Here is a 27,929-nt window from a genome sequence, read left to right as displayed (position 1 = left end):
TGTACAAGAAAAAGATGCAGGTTACTTCCCCTCTTGCAGGGCAGGAGCTTCAAAAAGATCAAACAAAAGGGCCTAAACCCAGCAAAATCGTATTGGTCCCACGTTAAGAGGAGCTGAATGGTATACTTACAACCACGTGCAAAGGGGGGAGGGAATGAGCATTTGGTACTTGGTGGTTAGTTTGGCTCTTAGAAAGACTTTCTTCCAAAGATTTTTTTTTTTTTTTTTTATCAGAGCAGCTTGTTTTCATCTACAAAGCCAGGGCAAACCTGGCAGCTATGTTCACCACTGCCTTTCTTTGTGGAGATATCAAAAGTCAGGATTGGAATTGCTTTAGCCTGATGCGTAACTTCCATTTTGTCCTCATTTAAAGCACTGTCATATTATGGGGTAGTTGAGACAACAGAAGACGACTGCTGCATAAAGTGAGTTTTATTTTTAGTTAAAGACAGTGGCAGATGGTTCCCTCAGCGCAGCCGGCGGGCTGAAGATCTGGTGATGGGAGTTGTTTTGGTGGGGGTTTCCTCCTCTCTTAATTCTGCTGATAGCTCTAGAGAGAGTAAAATGTGTGAATAACCAAGGCAGTGGAGTGCTGAACAGAGGAATCTGCAGGCAGCTTAGGCAGCGCTCTGAAGCCCTACACACTGCCTGCCCATTATCAAAGGACCTATAGTCTTTCTCCACTTCTCTTCTTTCACCTTTTGAACGTACCTGTACTATGCCTTACCGTCCTCAGAGCTGTTCTCATCACTGGAGAAGGCAATAATAGCTTTTTTGGGTGGAGGGTGCTTTTTGGCATGCTTCTGGTTTCGGAGGCTGCGAGGCTGAGGTGTGACAAAATCTTCATCCCTGTTGGCTGTGCTCAGGGGCCGGCGGCGTGAACCTGCCAAGAAAAAAAGAAGAAAAAAAGAGAAAGGTAGCAGCCATTCTGTCTGTAAGGGTGAGGAAAAGTCTCTAGGTGTCTCTGCTGGACTGCAGGATCAGGGGGAAGGCTGCAGTCTCACAAAAGGAACGTACTTCCTGTTGGTTTCTGCTTGGCCGGCTCTGGCACTGGAGTTCCGCTGCCTTCCTGGCACGTCTCTGCTGAATCCAGCCCTCGGTTACGGCAGGCAGACAGCTTCTGCTCCAGCTCTTCAGCCAGAGCCTGAGGGAGATGTAACACAGTGGAGGGGAAGAGAGAGAGAAGGTGGGGAGAGAGGAGAGAGAAATGTTATATCCATAGCAGATTGCCATCAAGTTCTCTTATGCTGTTGGGGGTGAGGAGTAGCCTGCTTAAAATGGAGAACTGCAGGGCTTTCCAATCACCGTGTGTAAAAAGCTATTGTTTTCCTGGCCTGGACACTTGCCCCCCATCCTTACTTTAGTCTCCAGTTTGCCACCTGCTCTGTGGAATCGAGCCAGCACAGCTTGAAAATAACCATAGACGGCTGGGTCTTGGAGCTTGTCTGCAAAGCAGTCAAAGTTGTCCTGCAGCTTGTGAAGGCCCCGATCCGAGAGGGGAAGCAGAGTAAGGCAGTAGGACAGATCCCGATACTGACGCTCAGTTCTGGGAAAGACAGAGATTGCCATTAGATCTTACAAAAAAGGGTGTGTAAGGATGAGCATGTGCTACCTAGAACTACAGCACATGAGAATAAAGCGTTTCCTGCAGGTGCTTTTGCCCTGCACAACATGAGATTCAGGTTGTTGTGTTACAGGTCAGGCACTGAGTGCTGTGCCATACCATACACAACAGAATCAGAATTACATAATCATCTTAGTTGGAAAAGACCTTGAAGATCATCCAGTCCAACCATTAACCTCACACTGACCATTCTCAACTCCACCAGATCCCTCAGCGCTGGGTCAACCCGACTCTTCAACCCCTCCAGGGATGGGGACTCCACCCCTGCCCTGGGCAGCCCATTCCAACGCCCAACAACCCCTTCTGCAAAGAAATACTTCCTAAGAGCCAGTCTGACCCTGCCCTGGCGCAGCTTGAGGTCATTCCCTCTTGTCCTGGCGCTTGTTCCTTGGTTCAAGAGACTCATCCCCAGCTCTCTGCACCCTCCTTTCAGGTAGTTGTAGAGGGCAATGAGGTCTCCCCTCAGCCTCCTCTTCTCCAGACTAAACCTCCCCAGTTCCCTCAGCCGCTCCCCATCAGACCTGTGCTCCAGACCCTGCACCAGCTTCGTTGCCCTTCTCTGGACACGCTCGAGACATTCAATGTCCTTTTTGTAGTGAGGGGCCCAAAACTGAACCCAGTAATCGAGGTGCGGCCTCACCAGTGCTGAGTACAGGGGTAAGATCCCTTCCCTGTCCCTGCTGGCCACGCTAGTGCTGATACAACCACCACTGGATTCCAAAGACACTGACTTCATGTCTGTCAGAAAAACATGAAGGCTTCAGTGTTGAAGAACACAGTCACTTGTTCAAAAAGTGTGAGAAGTTATTGCTCGTTATGAGGAAAAAATACACTCAGTGAGGTGAGGACTCCTCTTGAAGGGCCTTATTTCAACTGAATAATAAAAAAAAACGTGGCTGCTCATTTTTGCATGTTTGAGATAGTCTCAAGCAGAAGCTGTATTTGATGTTCTCTCTTCTGGCCAGTTACATAAAGAAGGCCATTTTCATTAAGTCAACAAATAAAAACTGCTGTATCAAAGGAGGACTACATTCAAATTCCAGCAAGTTATTGGGGAAAAAAAAAAGGCAAAAAACCAAAAAGCAGCAAGCTAACATCCTTAATGTAGCTCACTGTGATGGAATGAGGGAAAAAAGCTCAGCTGAAGCCCCTGTCATTAACATATACAAAGCAGAGGGCCAGAAGTCTGTCCTACGTATACTTTCTTAGAATGCACTGTCCAAACGCAGACAGGTGGAGAACAAAGCTGCAGCATCCAGGTGTTTCCACATTTAAAGTCTGAACGATACCTGGCACATTGCTACGTTTAGAACTCCAGAAATGCTGAGGAGCGTGGTGGCGGCGGCTGCAAAATCTTTTCTGATAAGCTCCTGTTTTAGCCTGGAGTGAGGGTCTGGCATTACCACTAGTGTGCATTAAACTCATCATCTTGGTGGTACGGAAATATTAGGGCATTTTAGTAAAGGCCAGACATGGCTTACATGCAGATTGCTCTTTACAAATGTGGTGTGAAGAGCTCACCAGTGTTCTTGGGAGGCAATTTTGGAGAGACGGGCCACTCGCCACTCCAGCTCAGGAAACAAAATCCAAATATTTCTAGGGAATATGCAACTCCCTGAGGCAGCTGAGCAGGTCACATGCCCAGGCACCGTGTAGGAATGGCCAAGATAAGCAGACACAGCTTAAACCTCAAGGGCAAAGCCACAACGATGGAGAAGAAAAACCACAGGAATGGAGGAAGGCCAGATGCATGAAATCCAGTGGAAGGTAAAATCAAGATATCATTGAAAGTACAGGACAGAGAGGCAGATACATTTCTACTATCTTTCTTCTTGGAAAAAAAAAATAATCCCAGATTCAAGGCATGGGTCCTGCACTATATACTGTCATTAGCACCAGGGGCAAGGCACACACATCTTGCAGACAGAGCAGAGCAAAGGCTTAAGTGTGTAGGGGCACAAGCCCTTGAATGAGAAAACGGAGTCCCAGGCATAGAGTTAGTACTGAGCCCATGCACTCAGAACAAGGATAGGCCTGTATCAGCTAGATAGTTGAGCTTGTCCCAGACAGGACTGCAGGGGAGATCCCAACTTCTCAGTTGAACGCGCTGATTTCCTAAGCTGAGATCATAGAATGGTTTGGGTTGGAAGGGACCTTAAAGGTCATCTAGTTCCAACCCCCCTGCCATGGGCAGGGACACCTTCCACGAGACCAGGTTGCTCAAAGCCCCGGTGCAAGGGAAAAGCCTGTGGAGAAGGACCACAAAGGTGCATAAAACCCACACGTGGGATGTCTCCCTGCTCAGCTGTAATGAAGATCTAAATTGCCCTAAGAAAGCAGGGAAGGGAGAGGGGCCAGTCACAGTCTAATAAAACCAGAAGCCCTAGTTTATACGTATTTATTCATGTACTTTTAGGAGGAAGATAGAGGGAAGAAAAAAAAATAAAAGAAAAAGGGACCTAATCCAGGTTATGTCAGCATTTGTCACTTTGCCACGTGAAGAATATGATGGGAACCTGTTAGAACCACCGTATAACAAGCTAGTTTCTTCTAACAATTCCCAAGAAGCAGACTTACTTGTCAGGAAAATTAGGATTACAACCCACCTGGCAGTCCGGAATCGTTGACAAAGTTTCTCCACCAAGCTCTCTGTCTGTCTGTCTTTTGTAATATATGAGAAGAGATGTCTGCAAAGGGAAAAAATGGTGAAGTTGAGGGAGGAAACCCCATTTCTGCCTACACCATGGGATGCCTGCAGCTATCCTACCCAGGGGTCAACTGGATGGGCCTCCAAAAGAAGAAAAGAGAGCTCTGCATGTCTTAGACTTGGTTCAGGAGAAGCTATAAATATATATATATTTCAAATAGTAATGACAGTCGCTGTTGGAGGACAGCTGCTATGATGTAACATATAATGAAAACTGCACCTGCCTAGGATGAAATGAAGAAATCCAGCTAAAGCAAAGACCCTTGCAGATCTGAAGCGAGAAGTGCTAATGTCTGTGCAGGGTCTGAGTAGGAGGGACACCGAAAAGCCTGCAGTGCTGACTTCTGATCCACTCCTTCCACCCAGCTTTAAGAGCATACAACACCTCCAGACAATTTCCTCACTTCCCAAGTTGCACTGGCAGACTAGTATGTCTGACAAGCAGACCTTGAGGGGAGTGGGGTGGCATGCAGTACTTTTTTTTTTTTCCCCTTCAAAACCATTCTTGTAACTTTTTCATTAATAATTTGCTGAAGGTGTATTGCTGGATTTTTGGATCAATACAATTACTTTGCACTAAAGTGGGAACAAAATCTAACAGAACTTAAATGCTTAAATGCTGATCCCATGTTTTTCTTAGCTTCTTGAGGAATAGAGACACATGGACTTTAACTCAGTTAAGTACTTCCTCATAGAAATCACTGAATAACTTCTATTTATTAAGAAGGTCCTTCTGGCCTCTGTTTTTCTTGTACCAACATTTCTGTTAACTTAAGCTCAGTCAGGTTGCCACTGGCCTTGATGTCTCTGAGCACATCTTTGTTATGTCTACATCCACCATACCAAGCTTCTTTTCTAAGATATGGAACAGAGAACATATCCTCAAGAGTCCTCCCTTTGCATTTGTTCCAACATCAATTCATCTTTCTCTAACTTAAGTGACTGGAACCACAGCAGCATTCGTGCAAGGTCTCACCAGCACTACCAATGCCTCCCTACACATAAACCAGAAATAACTTGACTGCTAAAATAGCAAGTGGAACACACCTCTAACTTTAGCCATAGCTTTACGGCGGAGGTTAAACAATTTCTCAACATTTAACCTTACACTTTGTTTTGCTAGTTTTCATCTCAGTTATTCCTGTAACACTCTCATTCTCCATGAGTTAGTCCTTTTAACAGGGATGCTCCCCCCACTACCCCTATCTTTTTTACACACCCCTATTCTCCACTTTGGCAAGTATCCCTGGAGCATAAGCCACTGCTTCCTTCCCAGCCTGTGCTTTTGTCCACCAGCTTCTGAGTTAAGCCAGATCCTCTCCACAATGTAAGCATTTTGTATAGTGCTACATGGGGAAACAGTTCAGTTTCAACCACTATTTCCTTTTTTCCCCCATTTAAAGGATACGATGTGGTGTGCTGACTGATGATCAGGTCTTTAAAATGAATTAGCTTTAGACTAATTTGATACCTATCTACTTTGTTAAATCAATACTGCCTTTTCTCTGATTTGCCAGGCACCTCCAGTTCTCTCCCTGTGTGTTGCTGGAAATCAGAAAAGTCCATCTATAGCTGTCAATCACACTAATCACACTTTAATGCAAGTGTGACACTTACTCTCTAGGTCTGTGGTAACACCTCCAGCTTGACATTTATTAAAAATTGTACTGAAAATTCCAAAGTTACGTCCCATTCTTTTTATACATGCTGCCTTTTTTTTCTCTGTGATGGTTTGCTTCTACTTCAGACACTAACTTCCCCTTCTACATGTGCTGTCAGTAGCCACATGCTGTATTTCTCATTACCCTCCTTACTGAAAGCTGAAACAAAACATCCATTGACTTTAGCAGCCATAATTTTCAGTCTTAATTTCAGCCTCACCAACAGACTTTTTCTGTGCCTTGTAATTCCTACCTGTCCAAAATTTCACCCCTCTTCCTAAATGCACTGGATTCTCATGGACAGAAAGGCTAGTAGAAAAATCACTGAAGATTTTATTGTTCCCTTCAGCAACAGCAGTACTTCTGTTATGTCCAACACTCCCCTCTGTAATCCACAGGGACCCAGGCAACTCAGAAAAACCCTCATATGGTTAAGTTTCAGATATGAGAGGAAAATTTATGTAATTTACCACTAAACACATTGCTTGTGCTGTCTATGAGCAACCCATACCCTCAGACTGAAATATTCCAATATGTCTCTATACTATGGAGTAAGGCTTTCTTGAAAAAAAGAAACCAAAGCAAAAAACCCCAAACCCAAACCTGTTACTTTAACTACAGCTTTACTAAAATTCCTTACAAAAATCCAGTAGGTCACCAAAATGAGAAAGGCAGCAGAGTCTTTAAAATCTGTTGTGTTATCCTAATGTTGTATATCCACATTCCCATGCACAAAACCAACTGTTTTCATTTTCTAGGGGAAAGTAATTTTGAATGAGCTAGTGGAAACTCTTTGTGGAGTCTCTCCTCACCCCCAGCTATGTGGCTTTAGAATTGATTCCCCTCAGCATGACTCCATTTCAGATGCAGACTGAGAAAGCCAGATCAAGAACAACTGAAAAAGCATTTTGCATGTGTCACTAGTTTCTCTTCCCTGGATCTGTCACCCTCCTTGCATAAATATAGTCTTGGTCAAAAGAGATTTTTTTAACCCCAGAATACCTCATAATAGTGTGGAAGGATTCTTCTTCTATGCTGCAGTTCGGATCTGAGAGATGACTGATTATGTCTGGAAGCAGGTTATAGATGGCATTACCCTGTGCAGAATACAAAGTTCTATATGAGATACAGAATTATGAAGGACAGCTCGAGCCAAGCCAAATCAGTTGCCCATTTAAAATTACCTCCTTTCTCCCCACCCCAAATCTACTAGCTGAAAACATCAGCCTTTTGAAACAAGCCGTACACAGCCAGATAAACCTATCCAGGACTACTTGGCTGAAGCTAAGGGAGGAAAAAAACCAAACAACCAACAAGCTAACAACAACTGCAACCCTTGGTTTGCAACAGCTCTCCTCTTTGGCAGATTTGGATGCAGTTTCTTTGCTTTTCAATCTTGTCACAACCCAACACAAAAGCTTTCTGATAAAGGAAACTTAAGCAGCAGTTCAGCTCAAGGAACTGCCTCCCACCTTGCCTGAAAAGGCCCAGTCCAGATCCCCTTTCCCATTGCTTTTATGTGGTTTTGTCATAGACACCGCAAAGGTAGAAAGTCAGTGCAGTCAGGTGGATGACTCTGGTTTTAACAGAGCAAGCCAAGATAGTAAAGCCCCAGTATCACAGCAGCTTCTCAGGCAGTAAATCTCAAACTCAGAAGTGAATTTCAAACAGTGTACAGGGGGTAATGCTGCTACTGTGCTTACCTGCTTGGGCTGCACCTGCTTCAGTTCAAATATCTCAGTGTCACATAGCCAACAACTTTGAAAGGTTTCAGAAATGATGCACTGCCTGAGCCATAGGAGGGTCAGGGAACTCTGTTGTCAGGCCTAAATTGCAGAAAACTGTTCCCTACCCTGTGCTAGGCGTCTACAAGAAAGCAAAGGGACGGGGCACTCGTTTGGTGCCTGCCTTCCGATGTGAATGGATGAGGCCAAATTCAGCAACATCAGGGTCGAAACAAAACTCGTGTTGCAAAAGTTCCTTTATCTACCCTCACTCAGGCAACAAAGAGGAACAGACACACCTTCTCCAGACAAAACTCTTCAGTCATTGACCCAGTCTCCACCAGCCCTTCCCCACTCCTGTGAACTAAGGTTCCTGAGCATCCACTTGCCTTGTTGGAGAGTTCACTGAAAAAGTTCTGAGCCACTCCCACGATTGCCTCCTCTGGGTCTATAAGCAGAGTTGCCATTTCGCTCACTTGGCCCTTCACCTTTACCATGTCTTTGAGGATAAGATGAGTCATCACCAGTCCAGCCGTTTGCCTCACGCTCGGGCAGGGGTCCCGCAACCTGATAAAAGCATATAGTTATCACAGAAAGCAGCTGAGTGAGTATCTCTAAGGTACTGATATCCATGACAGCCTACTCCACAGCCCAGGTCTATTGTCTCCCTTCATCAACACCTTCAAATTTGGTTTCCTGAGTTATTCTCACCTTCCCGAGGTCCAGTGTCACCCTTCCACAGAGCTCTCATCACCTGTCCTCTCCCAGCACTGAGCGTAGCATTACCTGGCATAGAGATGCGATGCCCAAGGCTCCACCAGGTTGGGGAAACGGATAGCCAGATCTCCTGCTGCAATAACGAGGTTGGATCTCACAGCAGGCAAAGAGGACTTCTCCATCATAGTGAACAGCAGGCGCAAGTGGGAGTCACAGAACTCAGAGCTGACAAGATAAGGTACAGAAAAGAAGACATAGATACCAAAATCCCACCTCTCAGAGAGTAGAGCTTAAAAAAAAATATCTATGAACACTCTTTTGTGTTTGTGCACTCCACAGGAAAGGAGTTGCAACATTTAACATTTAACAGTCAGTGTTAGGTTTATGGTTGGACTAGATGATCTTCAAAGTCTGTTCCAACCTAGATGATTCTGTGATTTGCTTGTACAAGGAAGGCTGGGCAGAGAACACTGGCACAGCTAGGCATTACCTGATCATGCAGAATTTGCCAAGAGTCAGAGCTGCAGCAGCCGAGAGCACCGAATCATTGTAGAGCCCAGGGTTGTTGCAGATCTTGAGCACCAGTGGAACAAAGGCAGAGAACAGGTGCTTCCCTAGAGAGTGGGGACAAAAACAGCAAGTATGAGAGCACTGTTTGTGCATCCCTTCAAGAACAATTACTCAGTCTATCCCAGAACTCCTGCAAACTACAGAAACTGGTTGACTCACTTCCACCACTGAAAAACCACCTCCAGAGAGGCAGAGCAAAGAAACAGCCAGCCTACACAAAGGCTGACACTGGACAAAAAATTACAGCATTTCCTTCTGAAGGAAACAGCCTTCCTCCTTCTGGATCTGTTACCCGCTGTACCTGTTCTTTCACACAGGCAAATGGAGGCAGTGCTCCTCAGCGGCAGCCACACTTACCATCTAGAAGTTCTGTCTCACAAATACTGCGGATGAGCTCAGCCTCTGCGTCATCAGCCGAGGCTCCCACGAGGCCCAGCTCCTCCTCCATAGTGGTCTCTTTTCCCATGCTCTGTGCAGAAAGGAAGACTGTAAAAAAGATGACAGGCAACTACAGCCCCTTCCTATATGAAGTACTCTTCTCTCAGGTGAGGGGTGCATGCATGTTACCAGCAGCGTGACTAGAGTTGAGAACAACAGACTTATGGTGAGTTTTATAACCCATTTTTCCCTGAGAACTGAATGAAGCTGTGAAGGGTAGTCCAGGATTTGCCAGTCCAAGTGTCACAGAACACCACTGAAAAGAAAGCCTAAAGCTACTGAAGTTACTAAGCTGAGACACACATAGGACACATCCAGCACCAACGCCCGAGTCCGGCACAACTTAAGGGACATGTATACATCTAAAAAGCAAGAAGTTCAGAGTGGCCTCTGAACTGCTGGTCTTGTGAGCAAGATTATGGGAAACCTTATAACAAGGCAAAAGCAACACAAGGGAAGAAAAGAGACGTGGGCGTTGCACAGGGATGAAATCTGCATCCAACTGCTGCTTCTTGGAAAGTCTCACAGTAACCTCCTTTGTGTGGGAAATGGTAGTGATACCGATAAGCAGGGCAGATGAGGAAATGAACAACAAATTTCTCTGGACATAGCAGTGTAGGTGTCTAAATAGAGACTGGATACCTAGGGACACATATTTTTCCTCTATTCTCAGCCAAGAAAGTCAGCCTCACTACACTCTGGAAAATGTTCTGAGGTAGACCTAACCAAACAGGGTATTTCTATCATACAGATCCTATTAAGAAGGCTTCTATTAAGCTTTCATCGTTACTACCCGTGAGAGGATAGGACCCCTCAAGCCCTATAGACCAAGGTTCCAGAAGCCCTTTTCCAAAACTCAGGGCACAAATGGGTGTTCTTCACCAGTAGCAGCAATTGCAATAGATTGCACTAGTAAGAAAGGAGGTAATGAGTGGAAAGGAAATGTTTGCCTGAAGCAGGAAGATAAGTACGGCCAGGACATCACTCTTCATTCCTTCTCTTCTGTCTGTTCAAAATGCAAGACCAGTGTGGGAGTTTTATTGAACAGGGTCATTCGAGGACCTCAGCTCTCCCTGTCAATCCCGACCAACATGTCTATTTCTATTCCCAGAGCATGCATTACCCAGACTTCATGCATCCTCAGGAGTGCATTCTCCAGAAGTTTGCTGTGGCCGTTAAGCTGGGACACTAGAAGAGCTGCCCGTAGGAAAAAACCCCTCAGTTCTCACCTGGGGTCTCTGCTTCTTCACGCTGCTGCCAGAACGCTTCTTGGTCTTCTCCTCTCTGAGGATACGGCGTCGACGTAGCTCTGCACTCACTGACACTTCCAAATATGCTACTTGCTGCAGTGCCACCTGTCCCACAAGGGACACGAGATGCACCAGCAGAAATGTGGGGAGACTGCTAGCACCATCAGAGACTCTGCTGGGAGAAACCCCTGGATCTAGTGGAGAAAAATTACTACAGTTCAGGGTTGATCTAGACCTCTTCCCCCATCAGTTACTGCCAAGTCTCACTGTGTAACCCATCTCCATATTCCACAGACTCCTTCAGAGCACTTGCACCCTTCCATGCAAACACCTCCACTAGCACCTCAGCTCTGTTCTCCTCCTGCAGTTACTCTAGGCCACCCAATCGCAGTGCTAGAAACCACAGGTACAGGTTTTCTTGCACCAGCTTTTTTCCTTACCAGCTTTCTGCCTGTCAGCCTCCTGCAGTTTGTCCAGAGCTTGCTGACTGCACACCTGCAGGATGTGAGCACATATCTCCTCTGCCCCTTCTGCTAGCTGGTAGATGAGCGTTACTGCCGCCTCCATGAAGGGAATCCAGTGAGCACTCGGCTGGCCAAAGCCTGACAAGAAGACGGAGCGATGTACCACACACACCAGCGACAACACAGGCTGTCTCACAGCCCGACTCCATCCCCTCCAAACCTACTGCTGACTTGAGCTCACCTTTACTCACAGTCTCACTCAGGCAATCAAAGAGCATGTGGTTCTGTGGCAGCCGAAAAGGTGCGTTGTTCTTCCCTAGTGCTGGCTGCAGAGAGAACAGATGAGTTACTCCTACCATGTAAAAGATCCCCCTCGCCCTTCCTGTGTAGATAGACCAGATATCAGGAAGTATTTCTTTGCAGAAGGGGTTGTTGGGCACTGGAATGGGCTGCCCAGGGCAGTGGTGGAGTCCCCATCCCTGGAGGGGTTGAAGAGTCGGGCTGACCCAGGCTGAGGGATCTGGTGGAGTTGAGAACGGTCAGTGTGAGGTTAATGGTTGGACTGGAGGATCTTCAAGGTCTTTTCCAACCTTGATGATTCTGTGTACACAATGCTAGTCAAACCCACACTAGGCCCATGGTGGGGACATTACTGTCACTTTTGAAGGCATGATGGCAGCATTGGGATCATTTAAAGCTTGGCCAAATGATGATCCCAGGTCAACCCAGACAGTTCCGCTGCTTTAATCTTAAACCAAACTCTTTTGAAATCTCAAAATGACTCTTTTTAAATATGATATTATTTACTCATTATCCACAACGCATTTCCCTAAAGATGCTCTAAAGGGGGAAACTTTTAGAGTATCTTCAGAGTTATCAACAGTAAGTTAGCTAGATGCCCTCGCCTGGGGGTACTCCAGAACCATGAGGTTTTGTTTAAAAGCAAAATATCATCAGTAAAAATAACAGAGGATAGCTCTGGATCCAACAACACCTCGCACTTAGGCTATTGCACATATGCTGTATCAGTCCCAGCACATTTTAGGTTGGGAATAATATAACCCAGAGTACTACTAAACCAAGTATGACAACGCCTGAGATACCCCAGCACATCTGTGTCTGCTTGATCAATATATACTTGACCAAAACAAGCTACTGCTTGAGGATTTAGCAGCTTTCAGTATCTGGAAAGAGAATTTCTCAATTCACTACAATTCTACTCTCTGTACTGAATTTCTGGTTGAGCGCAGAGGGGAAAGAGGAGTTACCACTGTCATTCAAATATCTACAGCTCAGTATTGTCCCTTCTCACATACAAACAACTGCAGAGTTAAGTCAGCCTAAAATTGAATTACAACTGTCTTCAGAACATTTATGAATGTCATGATACACATTAATTCATGAAGGTCCTGCAGTAACGTCCCCAGTAGAAGGGGCAAACAGAATGATGGTGCTGTGTGAAGGAGGGATGCTTTCACGCTGGAACTCCTGCACCAAAATGCCCTAAATACTTGAGCCAAAAAACAAAAGAGGTTTTTCTTTTTCCCCCAAGTGAATGAAAAAAAAGTATAAATTATTCCCCAGACAAAGAAGCCATTGACTGTCATGTTGTCATAAGTACAACATGGACAGGTTTGAAAACCTTTCATGTTTTATATTCAGCTATACAGCTGACAACTCCCAAATATCAATTAATAGGGAGGGCAAAAGAATCACAACACCAGAAAACATCAGTAGAGGAAAGGGCTTCATGGTTGAAGAAACACAAATCAGTTTAGAACTGGGAGTCTGTGGAATAGAATTGAAAGAAAAACAGATTTTCTTGTGCACTGAACTCTTTAGTAATTGAATTCAGCCTGTTGCCTAATGAAGATTCTTTTATTACATGATCACTGATGTGTGCTAAGCTTTCCAGACAGTGCTGCTGAATGGTCTCAACCTACTTAATTTCAAAATTGGTAAAAATTTAATCACTTTTCTCTCTTCTCAATACAAACCATTTTCCCCCTGACCTCAAGAACAAACTAAGAGTCTTACCTTAGGGTTACAGGCCAGTCTGGAGATGGCATTGCATACTTCTTGAGCCAGGCGATAGTCTTCACATAGCTTCTCAGGCAGCCCTACTGTCACCAAGACATCCAGGTTGCTACCTATGATCTCTGGCTTCCTTCTATGGAATGGAAGGCATGGGGGGTATTACACGAGTTGCTGCTCAAAGTTTACACAAGAATGGATAACCAAGAGAAATACTCCTTGTGCCTTGTGGAAGGCAGTGGTTTAAGTAAGAGGGGAAAAAAAAAAAAAAAAGAATTCAGCCAATGACTCAATATACAGCTATAGGAGCAGCAAGCAATATTCCACACAACCCAGTATAATCCACACTCCACTAAGAGATGAGGTTCTCCAAAGTGAACAACACTGGGCACACTGTCTCTTTGTAAAGAAAGAAGATTATTGACTCTTCTTTCTTATCAGAAAGGAGCAAAACTTAAAGACAAAGAAAAATGTTGCAAAATAGAAAAGAGTCCAGCAGCTCAGGACTGGTGACATGTGCCACTTCCTCCCCTACCGTGGGAAACAAAACAACACAACAATAAAAAAATCCCCAAAACCCATGCCCACCCCCCCTGCTCTAACTGTGAAAGGTAGAACTGTATATTCTTCAGACCAGGCCTGATCTGAAGAACATGGAACTAACTGGGTGAAGAAGGCAAGAACAGAATCTAATGTATTTAAAAAGAGAATCTATAGGACATAAGCAAAATCACCTCCCTTAGCACATCTGCAAAGAAGGCAATGCTGTTCTTATTTCACACACGCACATACCCATGGACTCAACACAGAATCTTATGGGATACCCTGGAAACCTAGAGTTTTCTTTAAATCACATGATTTTAGGGAAGGATATTAATTTTGAGACGATGTCCACAATTCTGCCATGAGCACATGGGATGGGGCAGTAGAAATAACTTGTAAGGAATATCTAATACTCAAATTGAGGAACTGGCTGAAGCTCCAGAGCCCAGAAGTTTAAGATCACCATTAGGCAGGCCTATTTTTGACTGATGAAGGACTGAAGTAGGAAGAGCAAGAAGAAATCGGCAGGTAAGCTAAATGCCAAAGGGTTACTGGGTTGGGAAACAGAAAATGAAAACCTTACAGTGCAATTACACTCTTTTTGCGCCCCGGAAGGGAAGCAGATTCATTTCCCTTCATGCTAAAAGCTCCAGACACCTCTGCTCAGCAGCTTCTCACTGTTCTTGTCCAAACACAGACAAAGCTGCAGAGCTGTGACATGGTAAGCTCTGAGGAGAAACGGACACTCAGAATACAAAGAAAGTAACGTTGTCATACTCAGAGACTCTACTGGTGGGACCCACCACAACTATGTTTAACTTCAGGCTTTGTTACCCCATGACATGGTTACTATTTCTGAAGCTGCAAAACAAATGACCAGCTGATGCAGCACCCACAGTTCTTCAATAAAAATCAACTCCCTGGACATCCTCCCACTCACAGGATTAAACCAGGCCCTGGGCTCACCGTGCCATCATCCCCAGCAGCATCACAGCAGCACGTCGTTCTAGCGACGAGCACTGAGATTTTTCTGTGAATCGCTCCCAAAGCAGCTGGATCACAGCAGGCTTTATTTCATCCTTCTCCACAAACTCCGAGATCTGGAAAAGAAATGCAATAAAGCAAGTAGGGAGAGGCAGAGGAGGATGGACTTCAAAGACATTAACGGCAATGACTACTATTTTAATACAACAGACCTCTAAGATCACAAATACAATTCAAACCCAGGCAAGACAAGTACTCACTATTTCTTCTAAGCACTGTATCGTTCCTAGTGATGCATCCACCATGATGAGAGAGAGAGAATGCACCAGGCCCTGGGCCCTGGCCCTTTGAAGGGGGAAAAACAAAAAGGAAGAGAAAAAAAAAAAAAAAGTAAAGAAAAAGAAAAATCAACTGTCACAATTACTCTCCTATTCAGAGAGCTGAGGACATCTGTTAGATAACAGAGCTGATCCCTGGGAACAGGAAAACTTCCCCCTCCACAAGCTGGAGTTCTCTAAGTCACCGAGCTCGTGAGCATGACATGGACTCAAAAGTCTACTGCCTTGTGCACCGTTGCTCCTCCCTGTGCTCAGAGACCCAGCAAGAGACACTCAACCACAAGTCGAAGTACTGTTCCCTAGAACATAACAAACGGAAAATCTCTCTATGAACAAATAATGCCAGAGCTCAAACTGCCGGAGTTGTCTCCAGACAATACTATGAAGAAGAAACTAGAAGCAGTGGATGCTTTTTATTGCCCTGATGGTACAAATGAGGGTGAAGTACGGTGCATCTCACCAGGGATCACACTTATCTTAGCGAGCGTGTATCGAACAGGATTTACACGTGGGCAAGTGCTAAGAAAAAAGAGCAAGTGCCACAGCAAAGAGGAGACACAGCTAGTCTAGTGTGGAAGAAACAAGCATGCACGTGGTACCCTGTTCCCATCCCTGAATCTTCAATGAGGATCAGCAACAAAGACCCCATTAACATCCTCTCATCTGCCACGTGTAGAGATTTGTTACAGAACCACATAAGATCGGTCTGAGAGAAATACAAATAGAAATGTGTGTGAAAGCACCCAAACGATAATAGTAGCAACTAACCTTGTACAGTGTGAGGGATAAAGAAACAGTGTGTATTGAACAATCAAGGACACAACTCACAGTAAGAAAACCAGTAAACACTGAGGAATGTGTTGTGTAGATCAGAAGTAGAATGCCTACACTCAGATAAGGCCACAGCATGCGTGGCTTGTCAGCAAAAAACCTGAGCTCTGGTAAGAGAAAAATAGCTCCAACTTTAGACCACACTGTACAGCATTCCTCTTATCCCAAGAGGATGAGCAATCACAGCCATAAGAAACCCAAAATGGGGGAAGAGACACTGGGCAACAACTTTGCCCACTGAAGGTGAAGCATGCAAGACTCTTAGACGTGGGATGGCTCTGTAACAACAGCTGACTCCCAAACGGGTTGAAATAGCCGTCCAAAAAAATCAGTTCGTTGCTGCCAATCAAGAATCCTGCTGACAAGACAAAATTCATAACAGACACCCCTTGTTCCCTATCACATAAGGACCCTACCCAGATAATTTGGGCACGTGTATCTTGCTTCAGTGCTTTGCATGAGAGTGGAATTTATGAGAACATTGTGAGTGCCTGCTAACAGTTTAATTCCACAAGGTCTCACATGGAGTTTTGCTGCATTAATTTCCTACACATGAACACTATGACAAACCAAGAGCAGAAGCTCAGCAGTAGGAAAACTGGGATAATCAGACATGTAACTTATGTTTCAGCTCAGCATGAAGCATGGCGACTTTGATTTCTCTTCCTGTCCACACCCTGTTACTAACAGCTCCCCAAAAGAGCTCCCCAAAAGAGAAATGGGGTGGGGGGAAGGAGGGAGGGGGGGGGTGGGGGGAGGAAAAAAGGAAAGTAAGAGAAAAAACCCTTCTGTTTAGGAAGAGCCATACCTCTCAGAATCCCCGCTGGGATTCAGATAGAGCTGCCTGTAGGCATTCAGCACAGCTGCCTTAATAGCGGGGTCTTTTGACCATATGAGGGGGAGCATCCTGCGGACTCCGAGCAGTGCCTGGGGCACACCAAACTTTGAGACTGTCACAAAGAACTCAATGGCTTCCTGCACCACTGCAGAGAGAAGAACAGTTGCCTTAGTGCAGTTCTTTCCTAATCCTCCTTAAAGAGGCCATTAAAACAAATTCACAGGTGTACTGCTCTCACAGCAAGCCCTACAAGCATCTAAGGTCACTGCTACTGTCTGCAGAGTCAGAATGGAGCCACTAGTACAAAGATGTAAATGTCCTGGAGGAAACAGGCATAGGTGAACAAGATTACAGCTAAATCTAATGGGATACATTTAGAAGAGCAGTACAGAGCCCATGTTTGAGAAAGAACAAAATTCTGTTCTGGGCAACAGTAGCTTTGGAAAAAAAAAAAAAAAATCTCATGGTGACAGCAGACAAGAGCCGCTGAATGTAAGTCCCAGTGCAATGCTGTAACCAGAGGAACTAAGCTATTTGATGTATAAATGGGTAAAGGAATAAGGTATTTAATTCCAGCTTGAGTGCTCCCAAAATATACTGCCCAGTCTTCTGCTCATAAGACAAGAAAAAACATTAAGTTAGAGAGCATTCACAAGAGAGCCACAGTAACGGTTAGAGGCACTGTACATGAACAATTCATAGAGTCTGACCTCTGGTTAAGTGGGAGCTTACACCAGTATAAGCCCCAGCTTATAAATCTGAATAAAGATCCTGGATCAGACAAGCTGGTATGCTTCCCCTGCCCCCAGTAACACCAGAAGATACATATTTGCAAAAGAAAAAATAAAATGAAATCTTTAATTAAAAAAAAAACTAAATCTGAGCACACACATGCCTTATCACCACTCCCTCACCCAGCAGCATACTGTCTCTAAATGGAGAGAACATCTCAAAATGTGTCAGCTGTGCAGACACTCAACTTGCCTTCCTTACACTACAGCATAGAACGGGGAGGTGGAAAGTTAGTAAAATCTGCACAGCCATTAAAAAAACAACAAATCAAACAGAAAAAAACCCAGGTGTTTAACTATCAGGTGAGGGGCACCCTCTCAGCCTTGAGCTTCAAATGACCTGTAAAGACGCTGAACTCAGGAGTTCATTTTTGTGCATTCAAATAGCTAATGACATCCAGACCTTGCTGGGGAAGCCCACACACTCACCGCAGGTAATGTACGAGTTCTTACTACAGGTGGAACCTCAGAAGTGCTTGCATGAAGCACTGTGGTGCCCAGACCCACGCAAGTGGATGTGCCAGGGAGGAATGGGGAGAAGGGAGCTGTCCTCCTCTATGCCCCAGCCCCACTGGGGGTGCTGATTTAGGATAAGCACTTAAAAAGTCTAACTGGTTGCAGTAGTTCTAATATTAAATATGAATAGCTGAATTAGCTCAAAGGCCTACTCATCACCACCCTTCACTACAGCACTGAAGAGGACCAGGCCATAGAACCCGTTGATCAGGATCACTTTTAGCTACAGAACAAAGTTTAAGGAAAGGTGAGGTGGACGAGAAGCTGCTCAGTTCCCATCTTGTGGCCAGCATAACACCTGAAGCTTCACGAGGGCACTGAAGAGGTAACAGAACCCAGCTTCACTGGCCATGCCTCCTTTGGGAGAGCTTCAGCTGAGATGACAAACCTATATCCCGCCTTCCACAGGAGGTGGGGCAGCTTCTGTGAATTAAGTAGTTTTGGTCACCTGGCTTTTGAAAACATTTTCAACCTTGATATTTAAAAACAAGATTCCTAAAAAGCCTGATAATGCCCTAACACAACCCTTTCACGACATCCATTTAGATGTTGGTTGCTTTTCTAAGATCCTGGAAGTGCCTGGGATATCTGCTCAGTGGAGAGCAGCTCCTCCAACCTTTTCCCCTTGCCCTCTGCCACTCCCACGTCTCCTCTCCAGCAAGGGGAAAGATCTGGAAATGCTAAATGGGAGAGAAAGGGCCCCATGGTTATTTCACACACCTGAGACACAGTTTTCATACATCATCTTGCTGATCAGGCTCAGGGCTTCTGTGATTTTCGCTGAGAAGTTGTAAGCATCTTGCAGGTATTGCACCAACATCTTCTGTTTGACCAGCTCTGTTTGCTGTTGCTCTTCTAGCACAACTTCTTCAGTCTTGTCACGTGGAGGATCCTCACTGTTCTCACCTGGGCACGAACCTGCACAGCATGAACACTTGTTTGTGAGCAGTACTGAAGGTATGAGAGAAACAAGCAAGGTCCAGGTCCTTTTAACCCTTCTCTCTCCACCCCACAGTGACACCTTCCAAGAGCCAGAAGACAAAAATCCAAAGTCTGCCACCAGTCTTAGCTACAAAGACAAAATCTCAGCATGCTGCAGAGCAAGTTCCAGTACTACAGTGTGACGTACCACGGAAATACCAACTTCATCCACGGGTGGAGAAAGGCATGGTCCAGTTGGGGTAAACTCCATTAAAATGCTGAAGGGGTTAATCTGAACCTGAGAGCTCCCCAAAGATGGATGAGGCCCTAAAAGGGAATTGGGGCAGAGTAGGGAGAAGACAAACACTACCACTCCCTAGCAAAGTTTGTGCAAGTGTGGAGAGTTGATAAAGTTGAGATTTTTAGATGGCAGAGTTTTGAAAGAAACGAGCTCCAGGGGATTGGCTAGGAAACCTTATTCTGAATCAACATCGGAGATAAAGCATGTGAAGTCTTAAAAACATGCCCAGAGGCTTGAGCCACAGATAAGCAAGGCTTTGCTTGAACCAGATGCTTGGTCAAGGCTGCTAAGGGTAAGCATTATGTGCCACCACCTGTTCAGGAAGCAGAACTCCTGACAAATCCAGACAGGACAGGAGGGTGTGAGTGGATAACACTGGCTTCACTCCCTTCAGCAGATACTATGTGAGAGTTAAAGCATCAAAAATACATTTCTACTGGGAACATGGAACTGTTCCAATCAGAAATGAAATAACACGACTAATGTGATCCAGGCAAAATACCACGTCACTACACAAGCAAATGATCCAGAGATGGTGCAGCTCTATGAGCTGTCAAGTACACAGAGACTGAGTTGCACAGGTCAGAAGGAGGGACAGGGCATTCCAGAGGGTTTTGGTCTAGCTCTGGCATCGCCTTGGACTTGGGGAAGAGACAGAATGATCTGAAGCAGTTACCTGTGTAAAGTCTCTTCAGAACACCCAGGATTGTCGCCTCCTCATTTTCCTCTGCAGGGCCACTGAAGGGCTCCTTCCCTTGGAAGCGACACAGGGCCTTCTGCGTAAGGTGGGCTGCGCTCCTGGACAACAACATCACCGAGGAGAACGTTAGCAACCCGTTAGGGCAGAGCCAAGGGGAAGCCATTCAACTTTGCCCTGAACACCTGGAAAAGCAGCTCCTGCCAGCATCTTCTGCTGAGTGCCCATGTCAATCTCTTCCCATAGAGTAATATGGCTGGAAATCATCCCTCTAGCCTGGAGCTCAAACCTTTCTCGAACAGAGAACAAGAGACTGATGTATCCCTTGGGGTAAACACTCTCTCAAACTACAGAGCCTTCTTACCTGTAATTCAGCTTCCTCAGCAACCCAGTGATTTGCTCCAGTGTACTCTCCACTGTTTCATCAACTTCCAGCTCCTCCTCTTCCCCTTCCTGCAGTGGCTGAAAAAGCTGCTGTGTGGCAGCCCTAACTTCTGGCAGCATCGCTTCCCACTCTTCCTCTGGGCCGATCGCTGGAGCTGTTAAAAAAAACAACCGAACAACAGAGGAAATGAAGAATACAGAGACTGAAATGACACCCTAATGGGGAGAGAAACTCATCTGCAACTTCGGAATTCTACTTCCCCACCCCCAGCAGGCACTATTCCCATTGCTGATCCCACCCAGACTGCAGTAAGAATAGACAAGAACTCTTTGGCATAAAAAAAGAAACCACTGAAGGTAAAAAAATGACAGGTAAGAGAGAACCGTCATTTGATATTTATTGTTTTGTAGGCAGCACCAGGTCCAAGGCTAATCAAGTTTAAATTAATATCTGACTAATAATTATGGCTCAAGCAGTTCTTGAATAATTGAAAATAGAAATCTGGGAGGGTGTTCATAAGTATTTTCACTTCTTACCCTGAAAATAGGGTATTTAGCTAAATGGACTGTTGATCTAGATATGGACATTGATGTGGTCCTTTTATAACACCACTGTATGAAGCCACCACAACCCAGGAGCAAATTTAAGATGGGTTAAAAATAAACCCTGGTATGCCCTGGGAAGAGGAAAGAGGAAGAAGGGAAATTACCTGCTGTGGATCTGCCATGGGCCCTCATTTCTTGCAGCTTCTGCACCTCTTTCTTCAGTGGTTCAGCCAAGTCAGTACAGCTTAGCTGAAGACGCCAGGAAGAGAAATAGAAATATGCTACTTATCCTCCTTTTTCTGAAATGCTAGAGAATTCTCCTTTCTCTTCCACTCCCTGATTTAAGTTATCAATCCCCTCAGATAACCCTGGTTTTGGAAACTGGAGTAGTTTCTAGAATGGAAATGGCTGTAAATTGCCAGTCTGAGGCTCAGAAGCTCAGGAGAAGGGGCAGTTCAACACAAAGAGCTGCAGCTCTGTGCAGAATGTTCTAAAAGACTAATTCTGATCCTAAGGAAAGAAACCCCACAGTGGATCCAAATCAAACTGCTGCAGGTTTTTCCACAATCAAACACACCCCTCCTGGCCATCAGCATACCTACTAATTACACCAAGCGAGGGAAGAGCAAGATCTGAATCTGGGAAAACCAGAAAGCTCCCAACTGCAGAGTTAAAATAAAGACTAACGTTGTCCCTCCCACAAGACACAGAAAGGCTGCTGCCCTGGCTATAGCACACTGCAGATATTCAGCCTGCAGACCCCTAGCATTTCCATCATACTAGTCAGAATTACCTTGCAGGAGAAGGGATTGTTGGACAAAAACGCAGCCAGGACCTGGATTGCATTTTTAACCACTATCACAGATTTGTCCTTGAGCCGCCCAACAGCCAGCGATACCACAGACTGGAACTGAGTCAAAGGCAGGGCCTAGCACAAAATAAGAACACAGAAAAGTTACCAAGAAGGCCTAGAGAGTCAGGAAAGTTATTTTCCTGCAGCCATATTAATGTACTAAAAGGCACAGGTTATAGATTTATAGAAAAGTCTAGGTCTGAAGGGACCTCGGGATGTCTTCTGGCTCAACCTCTGTTGAAAGCAAGGACTTAGATTAGGTCATCCAGGGTCCTGCTGAGTCGAGTTTTAGTCTACCTAGTGAGGGTGATGTTTTCCCATACCAATGTCCAAAAAGAGCTTGCGTACTGTGCTCTTCCCTCTAGTCTGTCCCAGTAATGAAAGGCAGCACATAATTTCTGTTCCCGAGTTCCCTTGCCCCCAGGATCTTTGGTCTCTTGGGAAAAAGGAACCGCAGACACCACAGTACACAGGGACAATACCTTTCTCTGTTAAACTTCAGTCTCTGCAAACAAAGAACGGGGTGACAGAAATTCCCTTCTAAAACACAACAGGAAAGGGACAACTGAGGCAACACCATTTCCCTAGCACAGACTTACCTTGCACTGAACGATTCGAGTGAAAAGCTGCAGCACGCGGCTGCGCACAAAGCTGTGGACGTCACAGACGTGGGCCTGCAGCATATTCAGGAACTGGTCCCGAGTACCACGGGCAGCTTCCTCCAGCTGGTCACCATTCAGCACCTGCACCAGCACTTCTGCCATAGCCGCCAGAATGGCGTTTCGCATCATGTAACTCTGCAAAAAGGAGAGTTGTTGAGCCAGGAACAGACAAAGAGACATGACTTGATATGCCAAGGGGAAGGACAGCCCAGAGTTTGGGCCTTCTAAGTCCCACACTCCACCCTTAAGTGAATTTCTCCATTATAGACTCTGTATTAACCTTGGGTGATCATGGCTGTGCCTACAAGGGAGAGTAATCCAACCCTGCTATCCACCTCGGTCCACAGAACTCAAGAACTGACATGAGAAACACTTATGACTTAAGGGCAGTTTAAGAAGAGGTAACACACTGACAAAGTCATTAAGTACTGAAGAACAAGGGACAACAGCTGGGATCTCAGAGCAGTAAGCAGTCTTCCATTCCCTAATCTTGGAGTGACAACCAAACAATAGATGTCATGGTTTCTGTTTCCTGTGCATCTTTTAAGTAAGGGCCGAATTTATTCCCAAAGGGCAGGTTTTGGCCGCTTGGATCTCTGTGAAAGAGGTTGTGTTTTCCAACAGAAAAACTGAAGAGCAGCACCTCCACCACTTGACTTCTCTGGACAGGTAATAATGCACAAACATACCTCCCCGTCCAAGTGATGCAGAAGAACGCTTATGTGGGATAACACCAGAGCTGGAATCTGTTCAGCCAGTTCAGTTATAAAGACAGCGTAACCCTTGACTCCAGAAGCATCACGAGCCAGATCCTGCTGATGTTTCTGTCCGATTTCCCTGCACAGAAAGATGAAACGAGGAACAGGGTGCCTCAAGTTGCTTCAAGGCACAGAAAAAGCCTCAGGGTATTTTTCTCACCTTAGCAATTCGCCCACCAGGCTTTTCAGACCATGCTCTGTGGCCCAGAGGCTCACAGCCTGCGCAAACACTGGGGCTACATGTTCAAAGTGCTGCAGCATCTGTGTGATCTTCAGAGTGGCACCTTTCGCACGTAAGAAGGAAGAAAGCAGTCAGGGAAAGCAACTGGGAATGGCTTCAGGAAGAAGGCAGAAGAGCGGGAACTCACTGAACATGTGATCGTAGTGAATCAGAGCTGCAGCAAGCAGATGTGTCACAGCCTCCCGCGTGGCCCGGTACTTCTGAAGACCAATACTTGGATTCTCCAGGATACGGTAGCAGCTTCCTGTCACTAAGCTAAAGCCACAGAAGAGAGATAGTCAACCTCACCATCACAACTTGCACTAACATCATTCCAGAACACTGCACTAGGCAAACCAGAGAGATTCTCCAGTATCCATAAAAAACCTAAGCAACAAACGTCTGAATTTGAGGCCTACATGAGGAAAGGAAGTGGTTCCTAAACACAGCACTTCTGCCTCAAGATGCTTTCCTCAGTTTCCAGTGATTTGTGCTCCACTGATGGCTGTAATATCACTTCACTGCCAAATTTAACTTTTAACCCTACCCCTTCCAGAAAACCACCATCACTCCTTCCACCTCTACATCCACTCCATCCCACACCTGACAAAGTCTTCTTCCACCACCAAACCACCCCAAAGCTGACGGAGATCCAGCTGCAGCAGCTGCGTGAGCAGCCGTAAGAGCGGCTCCCTCTCCTCTTCCCACAAGGATCCAGAGATCTTGGTACGGTTCTTCTTGTTCTAGAAAGGAGATTACACAATGCAATACATCCATCAGCGGCTTGACAAAAGAAAGAACACCACTGCCACCCTGCTTCCCTCAAAAAAAAAAAATTATTAAATTCTACAGCATTGAGAGACATACAGTTAGATGTACAAGAAGCTTATATGCCCACATCAAATGACTGTTGCTGTCATATTAGACCACTAAGAAAATACTGGCACACTAAGTACCAGCCAAACACTGAAGAGTGAAACAAAGAGGCCTGGGCATCTGAGTCCCTGCTGATGTTTAGACACACATTGTCCCTTTGGCTGTTTTCCATGTACAGTTTCACAGAAATACCAGTACTCCCCATTATGCACTGCTCCTGCTGGCATTGTGTTTATATAAACGCAGCTATAACACCTGATAGATATCAGAGTTCAGCAAGCTTACACACTTTCTACTTTTATCATCTTGTTTTCCCCCCTGTCCCCTCACCTACCTTCCCACTAGGATCCACCTCCAACAAAGCACTGCTGCTGGTTTCCATTTCAAAGGCATCCACCAGGCCAGTTAGCAAGTAGCAGTTCATCTTGAGAGCATTGAGGTGAGCAGCACGGTCTGCCTGGCTCAGCCCAGAGCCACCCAAGATGGCAGGAAGTTCCTTGGAATGATGGGACACCACTGAAGAGAGACAGAAAGTTGTGAGAGCTCCTTGCCAGACACCTCATCCATCCTCGCTTTTGGAGACTCAGAGCAGTCATCAGATTACCAAAGATGTGTGCTCACATCTCACCAGCTGTAACTTGGGCTGCCCCCTACAACCCAAACCTTGGACACATTGTCTTATCCTATCCCCACAGCCCCAAGTCAGCTCACAGAAACACTTGCTTAGAGCTGATGCGTCCCAAAGATTTCCAGGGATGCAGGGAAGGGGATTTTCTGTCGGCCTGCCCTTACAGCGAACACGCACAGCTCAGCGTTGTCCACCAAGATTACAGACCCGTATTACTGGAATGGGCTGAGGGTGCAACCCAGCTGGTCAAGTCACATTAGCCTTTATATCATCACTGAGCTGCCGAAGAAGAGCAACCTCTGTTTTATTCCTGCTTCAGCTGGAAACAGCGGATACCCACCGTGCATCATCAGCTCCAGGCCATCCTCCCTGACAGCAGTCTCCACAGCTTGGAAGTGGCTGCAGGGCAAGGACAAGGCATGAAGGCAGCGAGTAAACACCACCAGGGAGAGGCGTGAGCGCCCAGGGGCACCAGCCTCTCCACAACCCTCCTCCACCCGCCTCTGCTCCCGGTGTCCCCGGCTCCGCGCTCGTCGCTCTGTACTCACTGGAGCAGACTGTAGAGGGAGTCGAAGTGCTGCAGCACCGCCAGCCCGCCCCGCGTCCGGAAGGCAGTCCGGAAAGCTGCGGGGAAACACGGAGAGGAGCGGGGTGGGGGACACACACGGTGAGTCGGCGGCAGGCCTGCGCCAGGCGGGGGAGGGGGGGTGGGGGGTGTGCGGGTAGGGGGGGAGGCCTTACCTGTGAGGGCGGGCGGTAGCTCGCGGGCGGACAGCACCTTCTGCACGATGTAGCCCCCACGGCCATCGTCGCGCCGCAGGTCGGTGGGGACTAAAGGCAGGTGGAACTCCCAGGCCGCCGCCATGAGCCCCACCATAACCCCACAGGCGGCCGCCGCCGCCCGGGCAGGCCCTGAGCACTCAAACCAGCGCGCGCGGGCCCCGCTCGCCCCGCCCCTTTCCCCAGCCTATCAGCGCCGCCGCGCGCCAGAGCCCTGCCCAATCACAGGCTCCCCTGCCCTCCTCGACCGTTAGCGCGACGTCACGACCGCGGCCTTCCGCTTCCCAACGGCCACCGCGACCGGGAAGGGCGGGGCGGGAGCACACGGGGCGGGCGGCCCGGCGGCACCTCCTCTCCCGGCAGCGGCGGGGGAACCTCCCGCGGGGTCACCCCAATGACGGCGCTGGTGCGGGCGGCGGGGAGAGCCCTGCTGGGCTGGGCCGCGCCCCCGCTCCGGGCGGAGCGGAGCGTTAGCGGTGGCGGCGGGGCGCGCTGGGGGCCCGTGCGGCCCGGCCTCCCCGTGCCCCTCTCCTCGCCCCTGGCAGGGCTCACCCGGCCCTTCCGCATCAAGGAGCCCCCGAAGCCCAAGCAGGTGGATCGGTGGACGGAAAAACGGGCCTTGTTTGGGGTTTACGACAACGTGGGGATCCTGGGTAAGACGCGCACCCCCCCTCCCCGCTGCAGCCCCAGGGCAGGAGGAGACGGAGGTTGGACCCACCTGCGGGCGAGTGGCTCCTCCAGCAGCGAGAGGGCGGCAGGGATGGGGGCCGGCCGCCCTGGGAACAGCCTCCTCCAGGGCCTGGTTTCATCCTCTCTGCTCTGCCGTTCCGTTCCCAGGTGGCTTCCAGATCCACCCAAAGAACCTCATCGTGGGACCCAAGTGGCTGCGAGGCTGGCGGGGGAATGAGCTGCAGAGGTGCATCCGCAAGAAGCAGGTGGTGGGAAATCGGATGTTTCTAGAGGACTACCACAAACTCAGCAAGAGGATCCGGTTCTTGTACAGGCGCTTCAATCGCACTGGGAAGCACCGTTAGGAGCAACCGTGGGCTCAGCCTGTGGAGCATGATTCTGTGGCATCGCGGTCAGAATAAAGCCAGCTTTCACACAATTGGGTTCCTAGCGCTTTCTGCAACCTTCGCTGGGGATTTCTGGCCCAGCCGCAAAGTTCTGCCCCCTCGATCATTTCTGACATACTTCTCACAGACATCTGTTCCAGCTTGCATCCTTGAACTTGACCTGAGAGTCCTGTTTTTTGGCCAGGCTTCTAGCATCCTTACAGTCTCCAAGCCCCAGGTCCTCACATCCTACTTGACAATTTCAGCAAGCTCCAGCTTAGATTTTTCCTCATAGCTAAATTTTCAAGTTAGTGCTAAGAGTGCCTGCCAGTATGTCTTCCTGCTCACTGCTTGTCCCCTTGTCCTCCACTCACCTGTGATTGAGCGAATGATCCAAATGTTAGTTGGAAGGCATCAAAACCTAAGAACAGGATTTGTCTTTTTCACACTGATGATGCCTTAACCCCATACTAATGGCACTAAGTGGCCTTTTGTTTATAATTGTCAGGATTTGCAAAAGTAATTCAGGTACTTAACTGTTTTTTAAAAACTCTAGCTTCTAGTTTTCTACAACTGTTACTGGTTTCTTTACAGAAGAAATAAGGGTGAGTCAAAGCTGGCACCCTTCTAGTCCAGCATCACGAAGACCATTATATACTTCAGGAAAGTGTTTACGATGAGCAGGTGTTTGCCTGTCTTCTCCCTTAGTTGTTAATTTGGCTGCTAGGTAGTTGGGGAGTTATCTGCTGACTTGATGTATCTTGTTATGGAGCAATGCTACTCTGTCTTCAGAAGCATGTGGCTGGAAGTGGCAGGGAATGAAAAGAACTTTAGGTCTAAGGCTTAGGAAGGTGAACCCAAAGGCTCTGGTCAAGCAGCTGAAGTCCACGTTCTCAGGAGCAGGGCGGCACATCTGTGGGACTCCTGCCAGAAGGTGTTGTGGATTCAGGAAATGGGCACAGATTCAAGTGGAGACTGAGCGCTCACCTGGAAGAGAGCAGCCGGGGGTTATTACATATCAAATCCTTGGCTGAGAGTATGTCAGAAACTGGAGAAGTGTCAGAGAAAAGTATCTTGCACCCTTTGTCACCTTTCAGTCCCTAAGCACCAATTTGGCATGGGCTCTGTGGGCCAGTACTTCCACAAGCTCCATCTTCTGTTATTTGCAATGGTTATTGGAATGGTCCTCAAACTGCGGCGGGAAGGTTGCCAAGCCAC

General features: G+C 46.9%; 2 protein-coding genes and 1 non-coding gene across 5 annotated transcripts; 1 reads left to right on the top strand and 2 right to left on the bottom strand.

The window, feature by feature from the left end:
• Positions 1 to 417: 417 nt before the first annotated feature.
• On the bottom strand, positions 418 to 26,520 carry NCAPD2 (non-SMC condensin I complex subunit D2). 3 transcript variants are annotated; one of them, XM_074854148.1, is made up of 32 exons: positions 26,375 to 26,500; positions 25,618 to 25,707; positions 25,425 to 25,500; positions 25,217 to 25,275; positions 24,583 to 24,764; positions 23,976 to 24,115; positions 23,521 to 23,648; positions 23,313 to 23,436; positions 23,084 to 23,231; positions 22,332 to 22,529; positions 21,673 to 21,807; positions 21,044 to 21,128; positions 20,314 to 20,488; positions 19,929 to 20,050; positions 18,751 to 18,948; positions 16,694 to 16,868; positions 14,977 to 15,061; positions 14,699 to 14,832; positions 13,193 to 13,325; positions 11,397 to 11,481; positions 11,132 to 11,293; positions 10,671 to 10,885; positions 9,361 to 9,472; positions 8,924 to 9,047; positions 8,503 to 8,658; positions 8,106 to 8,283; positions 6,995 to 7,089; positions 4,231 to 4,311; positions 1,360 to 1,546; positions 1,018 to 1,144; positions 728 to 883; positions 418 to 550 (listed from the first exon to the last, which is right to left on the bottom strand). In XM_074854148.1, the coding sequence occupies exons 1-32, from the start codon at positions 26,463 to 26,465 to the stop codon at positions 468 to 470; spliced, it is 4,239 nt and encodes a 1,412-aa protein (XP_074710249.1). In that variant the 5' UTR covers positions 26,466 to 26,500; the 3' UTR covers positions 418 to 467. The 3 variants fall into 3 exon arrangements, with proteins under 3 accessions (XP_074710249.1, XP_074710255.1, XP_074710263.1); XM_074854154.1 differs by lacking the exon at positions 25,618 to 25,707 and having other exon boundaries at positions 26,375 to 26,520; XM_074854162.1 differs by lacking the exons at positions 418 to 550; positions 728 to 883; positions 1,018 to 1,144 and adding an exon at positions 2,265 to 2,362 and having other exon boundaries at positions 1,413 to 1,546.
• LOC141940340 (small nucleolar RNA U85) lies at positions 24,839 to 25,156 on the bottom strand. The gene has a single exon (XR_012627967.1). It is a non-coding gene; the product is annotated as a small nucleolar RNA U85 (small nucleolar RNA).
• MRPL51 (mitochondrial ribosomal protein L51) lies at positions 25,657 to 26,764 on the top strand. Its single transcript, XM_074854251.1, has 2 exons — positions 25,657 to 26,309; positions 26,494 to 26,764. Exons 1-2 carry the CDS (start codon positions 26,051 to 26,053, stop codon positions 26,688 to 26,690), a joined length of 456 nt encoding a protein of 151 aa, XP_074710352.1. The 5' UTR covers positions 25,657 to 26,050; the 3' UTR covers positions 26,691 to 26,764.
• The last annotated feature ends 1,165 nt before the right edge of the window (positions 26,765 to 27,929 follow it).

Source organism: Strix uralensis, chromosome 2, assembly GCF_047716275.1.
Source record: "Strix uralensis isolate ZFMK-TIS-50842 chromosome 2, bStrUra1, whole genome shotgun sequence".
NCBI lineage: Eukaryota > Metazoa > Chordata > Aves > Strigiformes > Strigidae > Strix > Strix uralensis.
This window is presented reverse-complemented; position numbering and strand designations above follow the sequence as displayed.

Excerpts from the sequence above, each read along its gene's own strand:
- MRPL51 (XM_074854251.1), top strand. The coding sequence starts at position 26,051 with ATGACGGCGCTGGTGCGGGCGGCGGGGAGAGCCCTGCTGGGCTGGGCC. Across the intron at positions 26,310-26,493 it reads CGACAACGTGGGGATCCTGG|GTGGCTTCCAGATCCACCCA; the intron begins GTAAGACGCGCA and ends TTCCGTTCCCAG.
- NCAPD2 (XM_074854148.1), bottom strand. The coding sequence starts at position 26,465 with ATGAAACCAGGCCCTGGAGGAGGCTGTTCCCAGGGCGGCCGGCCCCCA. Across the intron at positions 1,547-4,230 it reads CAACGATTCCGGACTGCCAG|AACTGAGCGTCAGTATCGGG; the intron begins GTGGGTTGTAAT and ends TGTCTTTCCCAG. Across the intron at positions 1,145-1,359 it reads GTGGCAAACTGGAGACTAAA|GCTCTGGCTGAAGAGCTGGA; the intron begins GTAAGGATGGGG and ends CATCTCCCTCAG.